Source organism: Mycteria americana, chromosome 7 (genome assembly GCF_035582795.1).
Source record: "Mycteria americana isolate JAX WOST 10 ecotype Jacksonville Zoo and Gardens chromosome 7, USCA_MyAme_1.0, whole genome shotgun sequence".
NCBI lineage: Eukaryota > Metazoa > Chordata > Aves > Ciconiiformes > Ciconiidae > Mycteria > Mycteria americana.
This window is the reverse complement of record NC_134371.1, coordinates 45754408-45773132: the sequence shown is the minus strand read 5'-3', so window position 1 is coordinate 45773132 and position 18725 is coordinate 45754408. Positions and strand designations below refer to the sequence as shown.

The 18725-nt window shown below is 36.6% G+C and overlaps 1 protein-coding gene across 5 annotated transcripts in view; it reads left to right on the top strand.

Annotated features, from left to right (window-relative positions):
* GPSM2 (G protein signaling modulator 2) overlaps positions 1-18725 on the top strand; it is a 31794-nt gene that overhangs the window by 2419 nt on the left and 10650 nt on the right. For 3 of the 5 annotated variants that reach the window (XM_075508203.1, XM_075508206.1, XM_075508205.1), the window contains exons 2-3: positions 16998-17219; positions 18339-18474. In XM_075508203.1, the coding sequence (XP_075364318.1) occupies positions 16999-17219; positions 18339-18474 (357 nt within the window). In that variant the 5' untranslated portion in view covers position 16998. Of the gene's footprint in view, positions 1-10363; positions 10678-16997; positions 17220-18338; positions 18475-18725 lie in introns of all 5 variants that reach the window. The other 2 variants (XM_075508201.1, XM_075508202.1) reach the window with 1 other exon arrangement.

Below are 18725 nucleotides of genomic sequence, written 5' to 3'. Positions count from 1 at the left end.
AGTTGTGCGGTCAGTTTCGCTTTCCACAACTTAGTCATTCCTGCCCGGATCTGGTAACTATGGTCTTGGTTTTAGTAGTCTTTAAGGTTAACATCTTAATGAAATTATTTATGCTTAAGGAGTAGGCATTGATCTTACGACTTTCTGAAAGCTTAAACTGTTATTGCTGTTACTAGTGAATGAAAGAATAGAGAGATACCAAGTGAAGAAAAAAAAACCTTAACTTTTATTTAGGTGTTTAACAGTAAGTCAGCTATACAAATGATCATATAAAAAACCTAAAGTATTATGTTGTGGTCTTCCACAAAATTAAGAATGTAAGATACAGGAAAAATAGAAGTGGAAAAACTGGTAAGGGATGGTCTGAAACTTATGTAGTATTGAACAGATGATTAATGTCAAGCTGCCTCTTGGGACTCGAATTTGGCAGTGTTTGAAGAATATGGTTCTTGTTCATACAATAAAACTTTTGTGTATTATAAACCTTTTACTAATAGGAAGGAAAAACCTTCATGCAGCTGAGTTACAGGGAATATAAACCATACGTGATCTATAAAGAAGCCTCTTTAAATCTTTTTTATTTCTTTACTATTTCTGTTTACTAAATTTTTTTTTCTACCCTTGTCATGCTGGTATACTGTTAGGAATTTTGTTCCTTGCATACAACGCTTTGGAGCCTGTACCTTACCTAGCGATCATTGGTTTGTTAGAGGACAGGATACACTATTGTGACCAATCGTATTTGTGTGATAATGTGTATATATAGTGCATAAAACTGTGGGCAATGGCGGCAAAATGGAATCCAGTTCAGTATTCATCACACAGGCTGAAAAAAATGCCTTGACTAGCTTTTGAATAGATTTGTACCTGCATCCCAAATGTTAGAATAAATATGCAAAGCAATTTACAACTTGGCACCTCAACAAACATTGTTTTCCTTAAATCTACATAGGTGATGTGCCATAAATAAACTGTACCTGTGTCTATAGGAAGCAAACAATAAGAAAAAACAACACGTGCTCTTCTCACTATAGTATGTGCTCATCCTGCACTTTTACGGTTTTTACAGGGTGTAGCCATGTGTTGTTCAGCTGTAGACTCATAATAGTGAAGACAGTTAATACTTGGGAATTGAGGGGCACAGGTGATGCACCAAGCAATGCTGCTGGCATTAAACTGTCATGGATCGTTTCAGTTGTGTAATACAGGTTATATGAGAGCTACATCTGCTTCTTGCAGGATAAAAACTTGATGGAGTGGTAATGAGTTCTTTATGCTGAATGCCTGCTTAATCTCTGAATGAGCATCACAGTGTGAAATAGGAAATTTGAAATAGCAGCTATATTGCTTCACTTAAATTGCTGTTGTGTTCTACTGCCAGTGATTCTAAGGATTTTTAAAAAATGTTTCAATTTATGGAATCTTAGGATTAATTTTCCCCTTTCTCTGCAAGATGCTTGTGCAATCTGTCTGTTTTCTTTCTTTTACTTACCAGGATCTCTTTTTAAGAGCTGTTATAGACCAAGAAGGAGCTGAGCTAAGCAAAACATTTTATTGGAGAGATTTGTGATCAACTTGCTCTATCAGCTTAAGTGTAAATAGTCAACATTTTGTGCTGAACTTTTCCCATCTGGTGTTCTTTCACATCGTGTAACATGCTCCATTTCCCAAACTGAAGGTAGTTGTGTAAATGTCTTGTTGGATGGGAAAGGCCTGAGATCTAGTATATTAGTTAACTTGCATGATGAGATTGTCCCTAATAAGCAGAAGGAGCAATGTTCAAATTTATGTTCAGAACTTGGTAACAAAACTCTTACTGATTTTGTGGTAACATGATTTCAACTTATGCTAAGAATAAAAGGATCACAAGTTATTACTTTGTTGTGAACTGTCATTGAAGTCTATTGTGGCATTTAAGCACTTTAAAATCTCATCTCCAGTTGTGGGATGCTTGGAAAGAAGGCAGCACAATATTTCTTTTCAGTCTGTGAATGACAATATGTAAAAACTTAGAACTTGTTCTGATAAAAGAATAAAAATGAAGGAATCCTAATACCTTGATGTATCAAATACAAGAAAATAGTAGAATAACATCCTCTCTTTGCCTTATAAAAAGAGCAAAGCAGAATAGCTAATAATTTTTCATGTATCTGAAATATTAATCTTGCTGCATTTAGAATTAGTTTTCAGTTGCCTGATTAGTTCTATTATGGGGATATTAGTTATACTCTGCTGGCACTTCATGTTCTCTTCCTTTCTTATTTTGTCATAGTGTGGGATTGCTTTACTTCAGGATTTAAATAGATGGCTTACATAAACTATCTGCAAGAATATCCTTATAATAAAAATGCTTGTGGTTCCTTGTGTTAGCTACACCCAGTTTTTTAACTTGCACACTACACAGTAATTACGTACATTAAGTAGCAAGCTGATTTCCAGCTAAATACTGATTCTCTTAGAAAAGGGATGTTCTATTCCAGAAAGATACTCTGATAGAGGCACTGAGAGGTCCGCCTTTGCATCATTGAACACTGATATTTAATACACTCAGATATCAGTCTAATATGTGCATTTGTGGCTTCTTTGTGTTACTCTACTTCGTGGAATTATGTGTGCCAGCTGTTTGTTTGTTTGTTCTTGTCTACAATACATTCTAAGGCTGTAAGTCGCTATATGGCCTGCATCATTGCCAGATGCCATAAATATTTCTATTTACAAACCTATACTCTACCTTTACTATGCCTAATAGGGTACCTTTGCATTTACTAAAGCTAATAGAGTTGGCCTGGAACTATGACAGTACTCTGAATATACTAGCAATGAGGATACATGTTTTTTGTCACTTATGTATTGCATCATTCTCCTAAGTTCCTGGTATCTCTTTCTGCTCTTAATTATTCCATTGTAAGGAATGTATTTACCTTTCAGTGGGTGAAAATAGGGCATTTAGTGTGGGTAGTGATACCAGATTCTGGCCAGAAATTTTAATGTTCCTTAACTGAAAGTTTTAAGTTTTTCTTTAGTTTTTTGTATGATGTATGTTTCTCTTGTGGCATAGTGTATATGCAGTTTTTATCTACTGCTTGGGTGTTTTGTATAGAAGGAAAAGAAAATAACCCTTAAGAATGCAGGCGAGCTTCTTTCTGACTCAGAGAAGGAAGATGCTTCTGGATTCAGTTATCATGGTTGTTTGGAATATTTTTTTTATGATCTGGCAGAAATAACTTGTGTCATTAAGGCTGCTTGTGTTTTACGGTTGGTACTTGTGAGTAATATTGAAAATAATGCTAGGCAATGCTTACTTGTTAAAGGAGGCATTTGCACAACCCTTTAACAACAGAAGGGAAAAATTAACAAAAAGGATATACAAAGTTTAAAAGGCTTGCCATGTTGCAGACCTTTAGCATTAGTTAAAGCCCCAAATACTCTATTAAACTAGGTACTCCACAAACAGAAAGGAAAAAACCTCCTCCTAATCTACAGAATAAGTGGAAAGTATATACAGATAATGCTAGAGGGCATGTAGAAATGCTCCTAGACTTTTGTTTGCCTTTAACAGAATGTTGTATAAGCCAGGACATCTAGGCTGCTGTGCCAAAAAGAGATGTGAGTGGAGGGAGAATAAAGAGGAATTAGCCTATGTGAAAGGGCGCAGAGGAAACAAACCTTCTCTTACGTGTATTTAGAACCCACTGTACAGCAAGGTCATTGGGTTTAGGTAACCAAAGAAATAAAGGAAACCACAAACAGAAAACTTTTTTTAGAAATACGGTGATAGATTAAATATCTCCACTGTTACCATGTCTGTCATAATGCAGGACTGTATTAGCAATTAGATAATAAATGTTGGACTCTGCTCTGGAGCTGTGTTCCTCTAGCGCTGAATTCAAGTCCATGCTTTCATTTTTAGCTGTGGATGCGGCGACATCCTCACTTCACTGTGGGCAAAATTTGTCTCAGAAATACTCGTCACCTATTAGGTTTTTTTTTCTTTTTTTTTTTTTTTTAAAATCATCTCAAGATTTAGAACGATTTCATTGCTAAGACCTTTTTAAAGCTTATTTTAAAAATATAAATAGTATTTCATATACTAGTATGATATATAATTATGTATTTAATCTTGTAAAGTAGTTGTGGGGTTTTATGCAATATTTTATTTCATATAGTTATTAATATTTTCAATAAAATTCTTTTGCAGTCCTACCTTGGACTAGTTTGGGCTGTTCTGGGCATATTTGTGGACCTTTGTCACTAGGGGGTTTCTCCTCCTGCAGTCATATTGATGACTGCACCAGTAAATTAAAATACTTGGACAAAAAGCCTTTTCTTCCATTTGGGTAAATACAGTGCTAGAAACAAAGTGGGGAGAGAAGTGAAGAATAGTATCAGTTGGATCACTCAGGAGTTCATGACAGATAATGACAGCATTTGTGTAATTTTTCATTTAGCAATTACTTTAATTTTTTGAGGGGGGTGTCATGAGTGTCATAGCTCCTGTTATTAGTATTTTTCTACTCTTTTATAACCTCTGTGCTTTTGTTGACTGTCTAGAAAGACTGCTGGTTATACTGAAGTAATTAAGTCTTGAGCATTAACTGGCTAAGAAGGGAGATGAAATAATTTCATAGATAATGCAGTCAAGTTTCCATACCTCACTACAGTAGTTCTGTTCTTCTGATTCATAAAAGGTAGTTAGCTATGCATCGATCGGTTCTGGTAATAAAATGCCTGTCTAGCCTTATGCCATCAGTTACCATTTTTTGATTCTCTTCCCAGCAAGGAGCTGATGGTTTCATACATAAAAGATAGCTCTGTCCACATGATTTGGGTAAAGGAGAGGAAACTTCATATTCCTTCTTCTATTAGTATGCTATAAGTGACGTTCCAGGCTTCTGGAGCAGTGGGTTGGTAGGATTCCTATTTTGTTGAATGAACATCACGTGTGGCCCAAAGCCGATACAATACCCAGCCCTTCCACCCATTTTAGGATTGTCTGCAATATTCAGTAATGTGTCTTAGTTTCATATGGGCCCATATGAAACTAAGTCAGCATGGTAAATATAATTGGGGTGGAGAAGGAAGCATCTGAATCAAGAACATTAGATAGTGGTATTAATTTATTTGCAGCTTATCTGATGAGTCTGATAGCATAGGATGTGTTAGGCTGGATCTTTCCCATGATCTGTAGTGATTACAGGCTCTGCAGAATCTGCTTTATCAGACTCACACCTAGGAGGAGTGTCTGAGGTAGTTGTTTACAAACCTCAGCTTTCCTGTTGTGTCCTTTAGATGCGACCCGTTAATGTCTGATGTGAGCTGCACTTGGATTGTATGCTGGGAAGTATGCTTGTATGCTGCTTGTATTGTATGCTGCTAAGCCAGTTCTTTAAAAGAAGCCCCATGCTTTATTCTGGGGGTATCTGCTCCAGGTATAAATCCATGAGGAGAAAAAGGCAGCATTTCAGAGCAGGTATTGTATTTCAGAGCAGGTAGTGCTCCACGTCATCACTGACCCTGAGTAAAATCTCACATTCACTTCATCAGCGGAGGTGGTTTCTGTGTGCTGTCAGCTAATTAGCTGTTGAACTTCTGTCAAAAGTGGTGCAGAGAGGAGTTTAAAATTAAGCTTCCAAGAGTAACCATGCTGGTCTTAGTACAGTGTTTCTTGTGCCTGCATAATCCCCTCTCGTGACTAGTCACTTGTATTGGACTGTGCTCAGGGTTTGGAAAAAAGAGCTTTTTTGCAACATGCCGTACAGTTATTTTAAGGTTAATTCACAGGGGAATATTTATTACTACAGAAATGCTAATGATGATGCTGTTTACTATGTAAATACAATATTAAACTTGATGTAGAATTTTAAGGGATTTTTTGGCTTATTTTAGGCTTATTTGTTAATTCAGGTGATTTTTTTAAAATATCCTGGACAGCATTGAAGACTACAATTATGGTTTGTCTAGTTCTGAGTGTTCCTTGTTGTACTATTTGTGTTTATATCCCGGTTTATATTTTGAAGGTCTGGAGCCAAACTAATCTCTATATTTCAGTAATAGAATCGTCAGTATATTGTTGTTATTGTTTAGTCTGTCTCTTTCTCCACAGGGTATGCAAAGCTGTTGTGTTTTTAGATAATCCAGTTCAAGCTTCTTTTCCTTTTTTTTCCCACCCATGCCATAGCCTCTTCCTGAAAGGAAATTCAAATTTAGTTCACCATTGGGAAATTTGCCTTAATCTGGAAACAACAAATCTCTGTAGCTAGTTTTTCTAAGGAAATACAATTCGTGCAATTGATCTATCTGTACTTTCCTCAGTAGCTTTTGAATCTGTCAGTCAATGATGACTTCATTTGGCAGATGCTCCTTTCCGATAGCTTTGTGACAAATAGCAGATGGGTAGAGAAGGCCTTACTTGATTGTCTCCTTTAGGGAAAGGCAGAAAGAGTTGACCTGGTAGATATTCTGTTTGTCAGCCCCCAAGTGACCAGTCAGCATACGTCAGTCAGTCAGCCATGTAACTCTAGGTAAGCAAAGCAATGCTTTTGATCATCTGACAAACTCCAAAAAGGAAGATAAGGGTTGAGGGAAGGTGCCAATGAAGCTGCAGAAATTTACTGTTTTAAGGAGATGCAAGGGAAAAAAACCCTCTCCAACTATGTTGTGTTTATTGGTTCTATATACTGCTAATAAATAGCAGTATCTGCTTTCTGTTGTTTGCCAGTTCATTTTCACTGGTGTGGAAATACGGTATTCTGTCAAAAGTTAAAACGAAGGGGTCTATCGTAGACATTCAGTGGAACAAAGAACTGCAAACTGATTAAAGTGATTGTCTGCCATTGTGATAAAACTCATAGTATGTCATCAAATCTTTTCTGAAATGGAAAATGCCTTAAAACATGAAACGCTTGTCTGGAAGTTGTAATAACTAGGACAATTAGCTTGCATAACAGGCTTTTGAGAAAGAAATTACATCTATTGTTTTATTGCTGTCAGGGACTTGAAATATACTGATCAGAATTGAAGATGAGGGAGTCTTGGTTTCTTCCATAATTTTTCTTGGGAGAGAGTGAGCCTCATTCAAGTCTTAGCATGTATATCACTCATCCAGTTCAGTGATGTTAATGGAAGGTTGAGATGTACTTTCTTTGAATAACAGCCTTTAGGCCTTGGTTCCCTTTCTGAGAACTGATAATAATTTTATGAAAAATACTGAGTAAGTGCAAGCATGATGGGGTTTCACTTTTTAAAGCATTGTTGTGTGGGATTCCTTTAAGTATGTAACATTAGTATTTTGCCATGATTTTTTTTATTTCATTGTAAAATTTGTAATTTGTAGAAATTAACTTAATAGATTTTACGCAATTTCAGAGAATCAAGTTAAAAGGAGTTTCATAGAATTTAGTAAGGAATTCAGTCTTAAACCCTTATGCCATGCAAACCCCAAGCTGCTATATCTATATAGCTTCTATATAAATCTGTGACTTAATAGAAAAGAATAAAGAGTGACTTTTTGACAGCGATAAGAACATTTTTTAGATAAAGCATTGAACTGAGGCAAAGTTAGCTTTTTACCAATGGTTTAATTGGAGATCCTTTAGCTGTCTATAGCCCAGGTGGATAAGCCCTGAATATGGCTCACCGAAAATTCCTAATAAGAATTGATAAAGTGCATGTTTTGTCTATTGTGGGGTATAAACTGGCTGCCACATTTGATTGCCTGACCTCTGCCTTGCTTTATTTGATTTTGGGGGGGTGGTGGGTGGTGTTGGGTTTGGTATCATACTGCTGTGTAATTAGTAACATCAGTTCAGTTAATTTCCCACTTCTGAAGGAGGCCTGATCTTTTTTCTGTGTGCTTTTTTCCGCTACTTCAAAATTACAAAAAAGCTAGGACTTCCTGCATTTGATAGCTGGAATAGTAAAATTGTGCATTTTAAAGTTGTGTATACAACTTCAGTTTTCTATTTATGCTTTCCTGAAAGGCAGCTCTTTAACACGGATACGGATTTTGCATTGTTTAAAGGTGTGGAGAGAATAAATTTAAAGCAGCTGCTTTGCATTAATACAGATTCTTTTCCTAGTAAGCACCAAGTGCTTTTTTTCATGCTACATGAAGTTTTAATTAAACTTGCATTAAAAATGCAAGTTTAGGAGAAAGCCCGTTTCCCTGTCAGATATGCCAATAGAGTAGAACTTCTGATTTCTGTTAATTCACTAGGCTTTTCTGCTGAAGTACTATGTCCTCTGAGTCCATTTCATGTTGACCACCAGCTCGGGTAACACTTGGTTACACAGGGGTATTCTGAATAGTTAAGGTGCATCAATTGAAAGAGCGGGGCTTACCTGCTATAGTATAATCTTCCCAAGGCCAGTTTACACCTGGGAGATACTGCCTGTGGAAGGGTCATCAATTTCCACCTCCTGAATTTTGAATTCACCACTCTAGTTAATATGGTTTAAGTTTGCTTACTGATTACATGTTGGCATGGCTGAAGGTATAACCTGAGATGCTAATGAGTTATGGGTGAAGGAAGTGAGGTATGAAGACCAGAGCCAGTAATTTTTGTGGGATCTGTGATCATGATACACACTCGGGTGTGTCTGTATCACCCTCCTAAGACCAGGAATGTGCTGTATGGCCAGTAAGGAGGGAAGAAAACAGGAGCAATGGTTCGAGATGGTGGCATCAGTCGGAGGATGAGGTTAAGTATGAGGACAGAAGCATAGCTCAGATGAAATGAAGTTATCAACAGCTGATATGAAATGTACTGCTAATAATAACTGATATTTAAGTAAATGTAGTCATTCTGGTGTACTTTTAAATAGAACTCTAGTTTTTTATTAAATTTTGCTTTTTATTTTTAAAAAAGCTTCTTAAATTATTCAGTTAATTGTAATTACAGTATAAATATACAAACAAATGACCAGTCATTATTTCATGATCCATGGCAGTTGCCAAAGTACACACTTTTTAGTTTGTGGCATGTAGTAATTTACATGAGCATATCCATCTGTGGAAGAGAACTTTCAATTCCCTTTTGCATTTGCTGAGCAGCAGGAATGCTCATGGATGATTGCTGTAGACTGGGTGGCTTACAGCTCTCTGCTTGTATGAGTTATCTGATTTGAGGTTCGGACAAACTTCCGGAGAGTAAATACCTGTAACACAGTCTTCCCAGTACGTGGGTTGCAATGTATTGTAAACTGTATGTGTCACACTTTGTAATTGCAAAAATATACCCACACCCACTTGTTGATGCCAAATAATTCTAATGATGAGCATCGAAAGGCAAAATAGTTGTCTGACTGGAAGAATGTGGATGGTCTATTTGAGGGGTGCTGTCAAGGTAGAGTATGATAGGAAGCATGAATCTTCACAGCTGGTACTTGATAAAACTAATGAGAGGAAAAGGCATGGCCTACATGGACAATTAAAAATAGAGGGGGTTGCATTTTCTTCTGGTGACAGCTTTAAATCTGAGCTCTGTTCTTGTCTTTTGACATCTCTGCAGTCTCTTGATGAAATATGCATTTGTGGATTACACAACTATATGTTTACTTGCAAAGGAAGGTAATATTAGTACTGAGCAATAAATATGTCAACTCCTCTACTAAAAATATACGTAAAACTGGGTAAACTTGTGTATACAGAGTTTCTTTTCTGTTAATCTTTCCCCTGCCAGCCTAAACATGTCTAAGTCTAAGTGCTGGCTGCTGCAATCCCTTTGAAGCAGAGTTTGGAGCTCATGTGACAATGCTGCAGCATTTTGGAATGTGAAGCCAGTGTAAAAAAACGAAACAAAAAACCCCAAACCAATGCCCCCATCCCTTCCTGCCTTTTCTTTTGGGAGCAGGGAGGGGAAGGGGGAATGGAGCTTAAACCTCTGCTGGCTTCTGTGCTCAATGTTCTGGGTGGGATGGTCTCCAGAATGGATGATCTCCAGATGGGATTGTGTCAGCCAGTTCTGACTACTGCGGGACTTCAGCAGACTGTCAGGGTTTCAGCAGTACTGTTTATGTGTAAAGCAGTTTGTGATCTGTATTATATTATGCCTTTAATTCTGTAGTTTTCATCCTTTAAGCTTTTTGCTTGGAACTTCATGAGGCCAAAGAATACTAACAAGGGTAAATTACTCGAAGTTTCCAGCAGAAAGAGAGCGTTCGTTTTTTTAACTTTCTTTGCTTTCTTGCTTGCCTCCAGGAATTGCCATATGTATGTAGAAAGTTTTGGCTCTAGCTTTATGTTCTTGATTGACGCTTCCTGCTTGGTAGGAGTAGTGTTATGCTTTTACATCAGCTGCAAATGGTTATGAGTTATTAACTGACTATGAGACTTCAAGCCAAGCATCTTGTGTTCCCTTTGCAGAAACGCAGCTGAATGGAGCTTAAAGGGCCACAGATGAAAGAACTTGAACACGTTTCTGAAGGTTTAAGATGTGTCTGGCAGTGACCTCCTTACCTTAGTAATAAAGAAGAGTTTTTCAACAGGAGCTTAGGATATCTTTACTCCAACTTATTAATAAACTAACTGGAATGGTGTTCTGACAACAGTTCTCCATAGTAAAGTACTTACCCTACTACAGAACAGTATTATTTTCTCTACTGATAATGCACCTCAATGGAGGAAAGTAATGTTTTGATAAGCATGCGTGAAGATCGTTCCTTTCATGTGCGATACAGGTAAGACTGTATTAATTTTAGTATGGATGAATAAGTGCTGTTAATAATAGAAAACTAAACAAGTTTGATATCTCTGTTACTAGTGTAACTGAAACTGAAAGCTAAAATCACTATTTTTTTTTTTTGCTTTTCTCGATTTTTGAACTATGAAAATTCACTTTTGTTATTTACTAGATTATATTAATACAGTTACATGATTATACAGTATTGGAACTGTGTGTGGTTGCAGAATAGTACATGATTGTCTCTATTTCTTTGTATTTCTAATAGAATGGTATGAAGTGTGATCCCTGCATGGTAATACCTCCTCTCCCTCCTTTTAGCTTTTGGGCTGCATATGCAAATTGTTGAGTTTTGTCTGCTAAAGTTCTCTGTACTTGTCCCATTATTGCTTCTTTGAACGATGACTTTTTAGGTGTGCTGTCATCTAGAGCAATATTTTTCTTGCCTAAAATAAAGAGATTTGATTGATAGATGAAAATTGCTTTGATGCCTGGGACTAAAAAAGTACTGTTAGTGCAAGTCAAGAGGGTTCACGATTTCCCTTCTGAGAGCCTTCATAATTTTTCTTCTGGAACCCCCTTTACAGACATGGGACAACATGCTAGCATTGCAGACTCCCTCTAAGGAACCTGAACAACAGAAGCATTGTGTAGTGCATGGTATTTGGATCGCTGGTGTTTGGAAGGGTAAATCTTGCAGCTCATTCAATAGGAAGGGACACTGGAACACTGGAATGATTGTTTTAAAAACAAATAAAAAGCATGATTCTTCTTGTGTGCTCCCCCCACCCTCTCCCCTGTTCATCCTTGCTTTGGAGGTCTTTTCCTTGCTAGCTAACAGGAACAAAGCAGTACCCTTATTTGTAATACAGCATATTCTGTGGCTTAAAATTAATTCTGAAAACGTTCCGACAGTGTTAGATTTGCTGTTAGATTGGTCTGGACTTCTGTTTCATAGAAGTACAGTGTTAGTTCTTGTTAGCAGCACAGTCAGCAGGAGGAGCTTTTTTCATGGTCAGTAGGGAGAAAATTAGCAAATAAACTGTAATTTACTCTCTGCTCTCTTTATTTTGCTGAAATCTTTATATGGTGGCTTTGACAGCAGGAATCCCGAAGTGTGTGAGCATGGTATTTCTTCTGTGTTAAGTGTTTCTTGAATGTATCTAACTCCCAGCCTTCCTGCAACTTGTCTACCCGCGCTGTTGCTGATGCTCTTGGTCCTCCCCAAGGAGGACTGTAGAAGGTCCTTGCTCACTCTTTAATAAAAGCAGGAGCTGTTCAGGGTACTACTATAGAAGTAAATGGATGAAGAAAGCATCACGGCCAATTGTCTGGTTTAAATTGACAAGCCAAAAATAACTTCAGAAAAATTGGCAAGCACAGTCAGGGCAAAATGTCTTACTACTTTGTGCTGTATTTCAGTACAGGCTTTACTGATTAACAGTAAAAACATTAATAGCCTTATTAAACTTTTCTGTAAGAACTGTAATCTGATGAACATTTAAAAACTACCAAGGCATAATCCTTTTAATTTTTTTTAAATATTAAACTTTTCTAAAACTTAGAGAAACTGCAAATTAATTCAGTATATTGAACTGGAATTTTATGATGACTTAATCTAATAGCTATAATTTGGAAAGATTTTATTTGGTTGTAATTTAAAATTTAATGCAGGAAACAATAGGTCATAAATTACTGGGGGTGGTGGTGTTATTTATCAGTATTTAAAATTTTTTACTGACAGGTATTGTCCCAGGCTCGTTTGGCTCTCAGGCTGCTTTTTCCTTCCCACTGGTATTCCAATAGAACTGACTTTAAAAAGAAGCTGGTGGCCCACTCCTAAGGAAAGGCTTCACTACGAGTCGGTTTCTTACTGTGCAAGCTGTCTTCTTCTCCTCACTGTAGTTGACCAGTATCACTTTAGTAGCTATAAAAATGCTTATGCTGGTGGAAGGAAACTATTTTTTTATTCTTATGTTGTTTAGTGACTGAAAATAAAATGCTGATGTTAATAAATGGGACTAATAAGTGATCTATAGAGTAAATATTTGTAGAACTCACTTGTCTTGGCCTGCTAAATTCATACACCAAAAACTTGCAGCTGCTTTTATCTTGACTGGAGCAAAAGGACCTAAAATTCAGGTGTGTTGTTTCTTCATGTATGTGTGTGTGTTGTTTTGTTTCTAAGTTTGCCATCAACCTTAGTTTGACTAAACACAGTGTTCCAGTGGAGGTGTAGCTAAGGTGTTTGGAGTGGTCAATGTGGTATGCTTCTGCATCATGTACAGAAACCAAGAATAAGGGCAGGAGTCAGGAATAGTATGTGATCTTTATTATAGGATGCTGTGGCATTAGTAATTTTATGCATCTGAATCAAAGAGATATAATAGGGTTTTTTTGGTTTGTGTCTAGGTATGTTACGTGTATCGACATGTTTCATGGCAAATTGCGTGGCAGCCCCGTTCCCCCTCAGCGGCAAAAAATCCTCTTAGTGGGAATTGAACGGAGTAAAACTAAATTATTTGTGTTTAAAGATTGCAGTCATCGATGAGTCTTCTTGCTGCCTTCTGTTGCCTTATTTCTTACCAGTTTTCTGTTCTTTGTTGTAAGATGAGAACAGCTGAAGGAAGGGAGACTCCAAAATGGGAGAAAAAAGCAGGGAGGGTAGGATAGAGGCGTATGCATAGGGTTTATATTCTTATAATTATAAAGGTTCAAAGAGAATGTGAAGAAGGTCAGAGAAGAACAAGGGGAAAAAAAGAAGAAAAGGGGGGGGAAGGGAGCCAGGCAAGATGAAAAGCTTAGGGGGACAGATAAGGATGAGGTAGTTTTACAAATGAGAAATTATTCAGGAGATGCCAACCTTTCAGAGAACAGGTCCAGGCAACTATAAACAGAATAATAAACTGAAGCCCTGTATGAGTATTTCCACAGTAATATCTGGAAGAACATTATCCTGTTTAGCAGGAACAGAATTTCATTAGAAGTACACAGATGAATGGGCCTTGTTCTCTTCTCGTCTCTGCGGATTCAATGTGTCTTTTGTTTAGCCATTGGGTGTTGAATAAATAAGTAATTCAATTCAGCCTTGGGAACAGAGAAGGTAATTTCATATTCTCCTTGTAACTATTTAATGACTTCCTAAAACATTGATAAACTAGCCCTGTCTAGTCTGCCGACATGCTATTTAACCATTAGTAGTGACAGTTTAAACATCCCTAAGAGGTGATGGTTTTTTGACTGGAGAACACCTATGTAAATCTTTAAAAAAAAAAAAAAAAGTTAATTTTCATAACAGTTCTTTAAGTACTGAAGGGGGGAGAAAAAAACCAAAACCAAACTTCCTCTGAGTCCAGTTTTGGTACTTGATGGATAAGCCTAGCAAACTTATAACTAAATGATTTCATAGCTTTTATGTAATGCAAATAAAATATTAATATTGGGTACAGGCAACTGTGGAAACAAATATTTGATTTTCTCTATTCTTTTCTTTTTTTTATGGCTTATTTAGACTTTGAAATTGTAGAAGGTCAGTAAGAATGGATCCAAATGGAATTATAGCTTTAACTTGCTGTACAGATTCTACCAACCTGTTAACACAACCTTTCTAGAGTTGCACTCAAGCGTAGTGTTAAATTTGGGGTTCTTTTTTACTGAAACAATTACTAATTCCCATTCTCATTTACTTCCTATAATTCTGGTTGAATTGAAACACTGTAATAACAGCTGATTTTCATCAGCCTGGGTATAAGCCTTAGCTTCATAGTTATTTGTGTTCTGTATGAAAAAACCCAAATCTTTCATTTTTATAAGTTACATTAAGTCTGGGGTTGCAAAGTCAAAAGATGACGTTTCAAGTTCCTTGATGAAATGGTAATGCTGCCTTGGCATTTGGCAGCCTTTGGCATAGTGTAAAATTAACTGAATGCAGTATATCAGGAAAATTACCGGTCCATAGCATTCTCTGACGTTGTCTTTGTACCTTTTTAAACTGTGCCTTTTCTTCATATATTAGGTGGCTGATGCATCATAGTTGCAAATCAAAACATGAATTGTTTTTAACGGGATAAATTCATTTACAAAACTGGAGTCCAGTATAGCATTTTGACTATTATTATGTCACACGCACATTTTGCTGAAAGCTCTACCCTTTTTAGCTGTTCAAGCTAAAAATCTAAAGAAATGAATGTGATTGTGTAATGGTCTAAATCTTTGCACTAAGGAACACCATATTTTCTAGCCATCACGTTAATTGGACGTGTCAGTTAACATGAGGTGCCCGGAGAGAACCTCTTTGGATAGGATTAAGATTACCCGATGAAGTGTTTTAAGTCTTAAACCTTCAGTTGCTGATGGTGTAATCATTTCTGCCTGTACTTAACTGTACTTAATCATTTCTGCCTTTTTCTGTCTTACATTCAACACATGCAGAATGTAATAAAAACCAGGTTGTGTGTTCTGGCAAATAGGAATGCTTTACCTTCTCTGAGAAGAGTTTCCAAACCTAAAAATACTGCATGTGTTATGGATATCCAACCTGAGAAGTTGGGCCTGGGAAGAACTTCATGCCTGAGTTATCATTTGCTGTCTGCATCTTTACCAACTACCCAGCACACAGCATTTTTAATTGCAAAAGTTAAATATGTCTGTTATCTCGTTGTGCTTAAGTTGTGGAATGTCGAAGACCAGCAGGTACGGTACTATTTTGTGTTGGTAGCTTATTTTACTTATGATCCAAATTCTTCTAGTTCTCTTGAAAGTAATTGGATTTTTCAAAAATATTTCCTTCTTGCTCAGATTTATATATGTATAACCTGTTTTTTTCCCATTTAGAAAAATTAAGAAATGTAAACATTGCAGGTATGTTAAATACTTCATCACTATGTCTTGTCAAAATAGCTGTCTTGCCATTAAAATAACTTTTGCAACAGCAAATGTTTGATTGTTGCTATTACTGATCTGTGCATATGAAGGGAAACGGTTTTAGGAATAGAATTCTAAATGGTTTGTTCTTACAACCAGGTAAATATTAAATGATGACGTAATGAGGATACCTTTAATTACATAAAACGTTCTGTTTTGGAGTGCAAAGCCCTTCCTACTTACTGTGTTATCCATCTTGAAGAAAAATTCAAAACAATACACAAATGTATGAAGTTGATGTCCACTTTTTGGCAATAATAGCACATACTTTTTAAACACTTACAGAATGTCTCTTACTGAGTTTTCTTTTTGAAAAATATTTTAAAAGTAGACTGATGGTGTTTTTGTGAGCTTTTAAAAATGCATGTATCTTGAAAAAAACTAGAGAACCATATTGCTTCAAGATCAAGACCCTGAAGTTTTCTTCCTTCTCATCCTCCTTTGCCCTACCTCCCTCGCATCTTGGGACTGGAAAGTAGGAAATATTTGTATATAATCATTAACACTTACTGAAATGTTACCTTTTGTACACCTGAATTCACAGTAGCAAAAATATGTATGAATGTTTTTGGCAGCTGCAGTTCTCTAACAGCTTCTTTGTTCATTGTTCAAAATGTAATCTTCTGCAAATTCTGCTATAAATTCATTCGTGAGTATCTTCTTTACTGCTTGCAGTATTTTGTACCTGTATAATTACATGATTATTTGCCTATAATAATCAAAAATATTCCAGTAGCTTCTGGAACGATGGCATCTCAGTTAAGTAACTCGAATTGACACACATTTTGTTGTTAATTCAATCTAGACCTTTTTTCTTTGCACTCTGAGAATTTTCAGAAATGGTGAAATGGCGAAGTGCCAAGGAGTGTTGAATTACATAGGAAACAACCTTGGGAAAAATAGTCCTGGTCTTTGATACACAGGAATATTTGAATTTTAATATTTTTTCTCTGTAAGATGTTTTGCAGGTAACTATGGTATCAACCTAAAAATAAAAGTGCTTACGTTTGTCAAAATCAGTATTTGCCAAAAATAGCTTGGTTTTTAGGTCACTTTTCCAAAATTATCTAGATGGTGAAAACTCTGCATTTTTGAATCCTACCAGTGCTATATATGGACAAAGCAGTGTTTGGATTTTCTCCCTGAGACTTAAAAAGAAAGAAAGAAAAAACAAGTTTAAGCTATTTGTTCTAATGTTATGTTTGCTCATCACTGTTGAAGTTGCAATTTCCATTTCAGCATTAGGTTCTGTAACATTATAGTACCAAGCTCATTGCTTGTACTGAGGTGCTGACTCCCTGTCCTAACCAAATAGAGACCCTCTTCAGAACTGAGGTTATTAGACAAAGTACTACATTTAGAGTGACTGGTTTTCTTTTTACTTGAATTGTGCAGGATGGAGGCTTCCTGCCTAGAGCTGGCTTTGGAAGGTGAGCGCCTGTGTAAAGCAGGAGATTGCCGAGCTGGTGTATCTTTTTTTGAAGCAGCTGTTCAGGTTGGAACTGAAGATTTAAAAACACTCAGTGCAATTTACAGCCAGTTAGGCAATGCCTATTTCTACCTGCATGAATACGCAAAGGCCTTGGAATACCATCACCATGATTTAACTCTTGCAAGGTAATCTTGTGTCTTTCTTTAACCATATTCTCCATTTCATCCCATTCTTGTAGAGATGAGCGGTTGACTGTTCGTTTTCCTACCAAACCCTGTTATTAATACCGGATAATGAGTGAATGTGGTGATGGCAGAGGGTCAGGGGGTCTGGCAGGTAGCTTGATTGCCCTTTAACCTCGGAGCTAATACTTAGTCTAGCACCATAATCTTAGTACTGACTGAGGCCTCACCAGGTTTATGGATAATTAACTGGCTTCTTTAAATCCACCCTTTCTTTACCCTTTCCTGTTTCTAAAACTCAGTCTTTCTGGGTCTCCAGAATGTTAAGCTGGCTCTCTTGTTAACTAGACAGAACTCATTCATGTTTTTCTGTGTAAAACTCATAATATTGTGAAATCTAAAAAAAACTATGCATTTCATACGCTATTTATGCATCTGGCTTTTAATGATTTGGTATAGATCCAATAAAAGACACAGGCACCTAATGTACTTAACCTCAATTTAGACACAAATCTATTCTTCCCCCTGCCTTAACCTGCTCAAGTGCTATAACCTTGTGGGAACTTGTTTTGTTGTGTTATTCCCCAAGTATCACAGTCTGAGTGGTTCAGTGGCAGTCTTTTGCCTTAGTCTCATTTAGAATCTAGAAATGTAGTATTACCTCTGAGCTTTCTGGGAGACCAGTATATCTTGTCAATAATGTAAGACTATGATAGTCAAGTAAAATACAGAAGCAGTTAAACCTCTCTTTTTAGTGCTGGGACTGTCTTTCTACGTAATCATAAAGAATTTTCTCTTTATTCTCTTCCTAAAAGAAGTGAGGGGGGGGTTGTTTTTGTTTTGTTTTTGGTTTTGGGTTTTTTTTTTTTTATATTAAGTAGGTGATCAATACCATGAATACTGGCAGTTGCACAAACAGCACCAACAAAATTAAATGTCTGTAACCACAGATTGAACAACATTTGTGTGAGTGCATTTTAGATATAAAATGAACTGAATGCGTACCCATTTACATGGTTGTAATCTCTTCATAAATTCTTCTGATTGTCTATCATACATTCATCATCTGCTTGGTTTCAAATTATACACTATTTACTGGGTACTTTATTTCTGTAATTTTAGGACAATTGGAGATCTACTGGGAGAAGCTAAAGCCAGTGGGAATCTGGGTAACACCTTAAAGGTACTTGGGAATTTTGAGGAAGCTATTGTTTGTTGTCAAAGACATCTGGATATTTCCAGAGAGCTTAATGATAAGGTAAGAATTACTTAGGAATCTGGAAGTAAACTGCTAGTACATATTACTGAACCCTGTTGTATGGGTAATGAGTGTGCCACCTTTTGGAGGGAAGTAAATACTGAATATTCAATTATTTCTTCTAGACAGTAAGAGTCTGTTAGTTGTAAGATAGTTGTTTGCACCTGGAAGACTAGAGATCCAGATTAATGAGTATTATCCTGTTTTGTGTGTGGGGGGTTAAATTTAATTTTTAATGATAATTGGCCTCA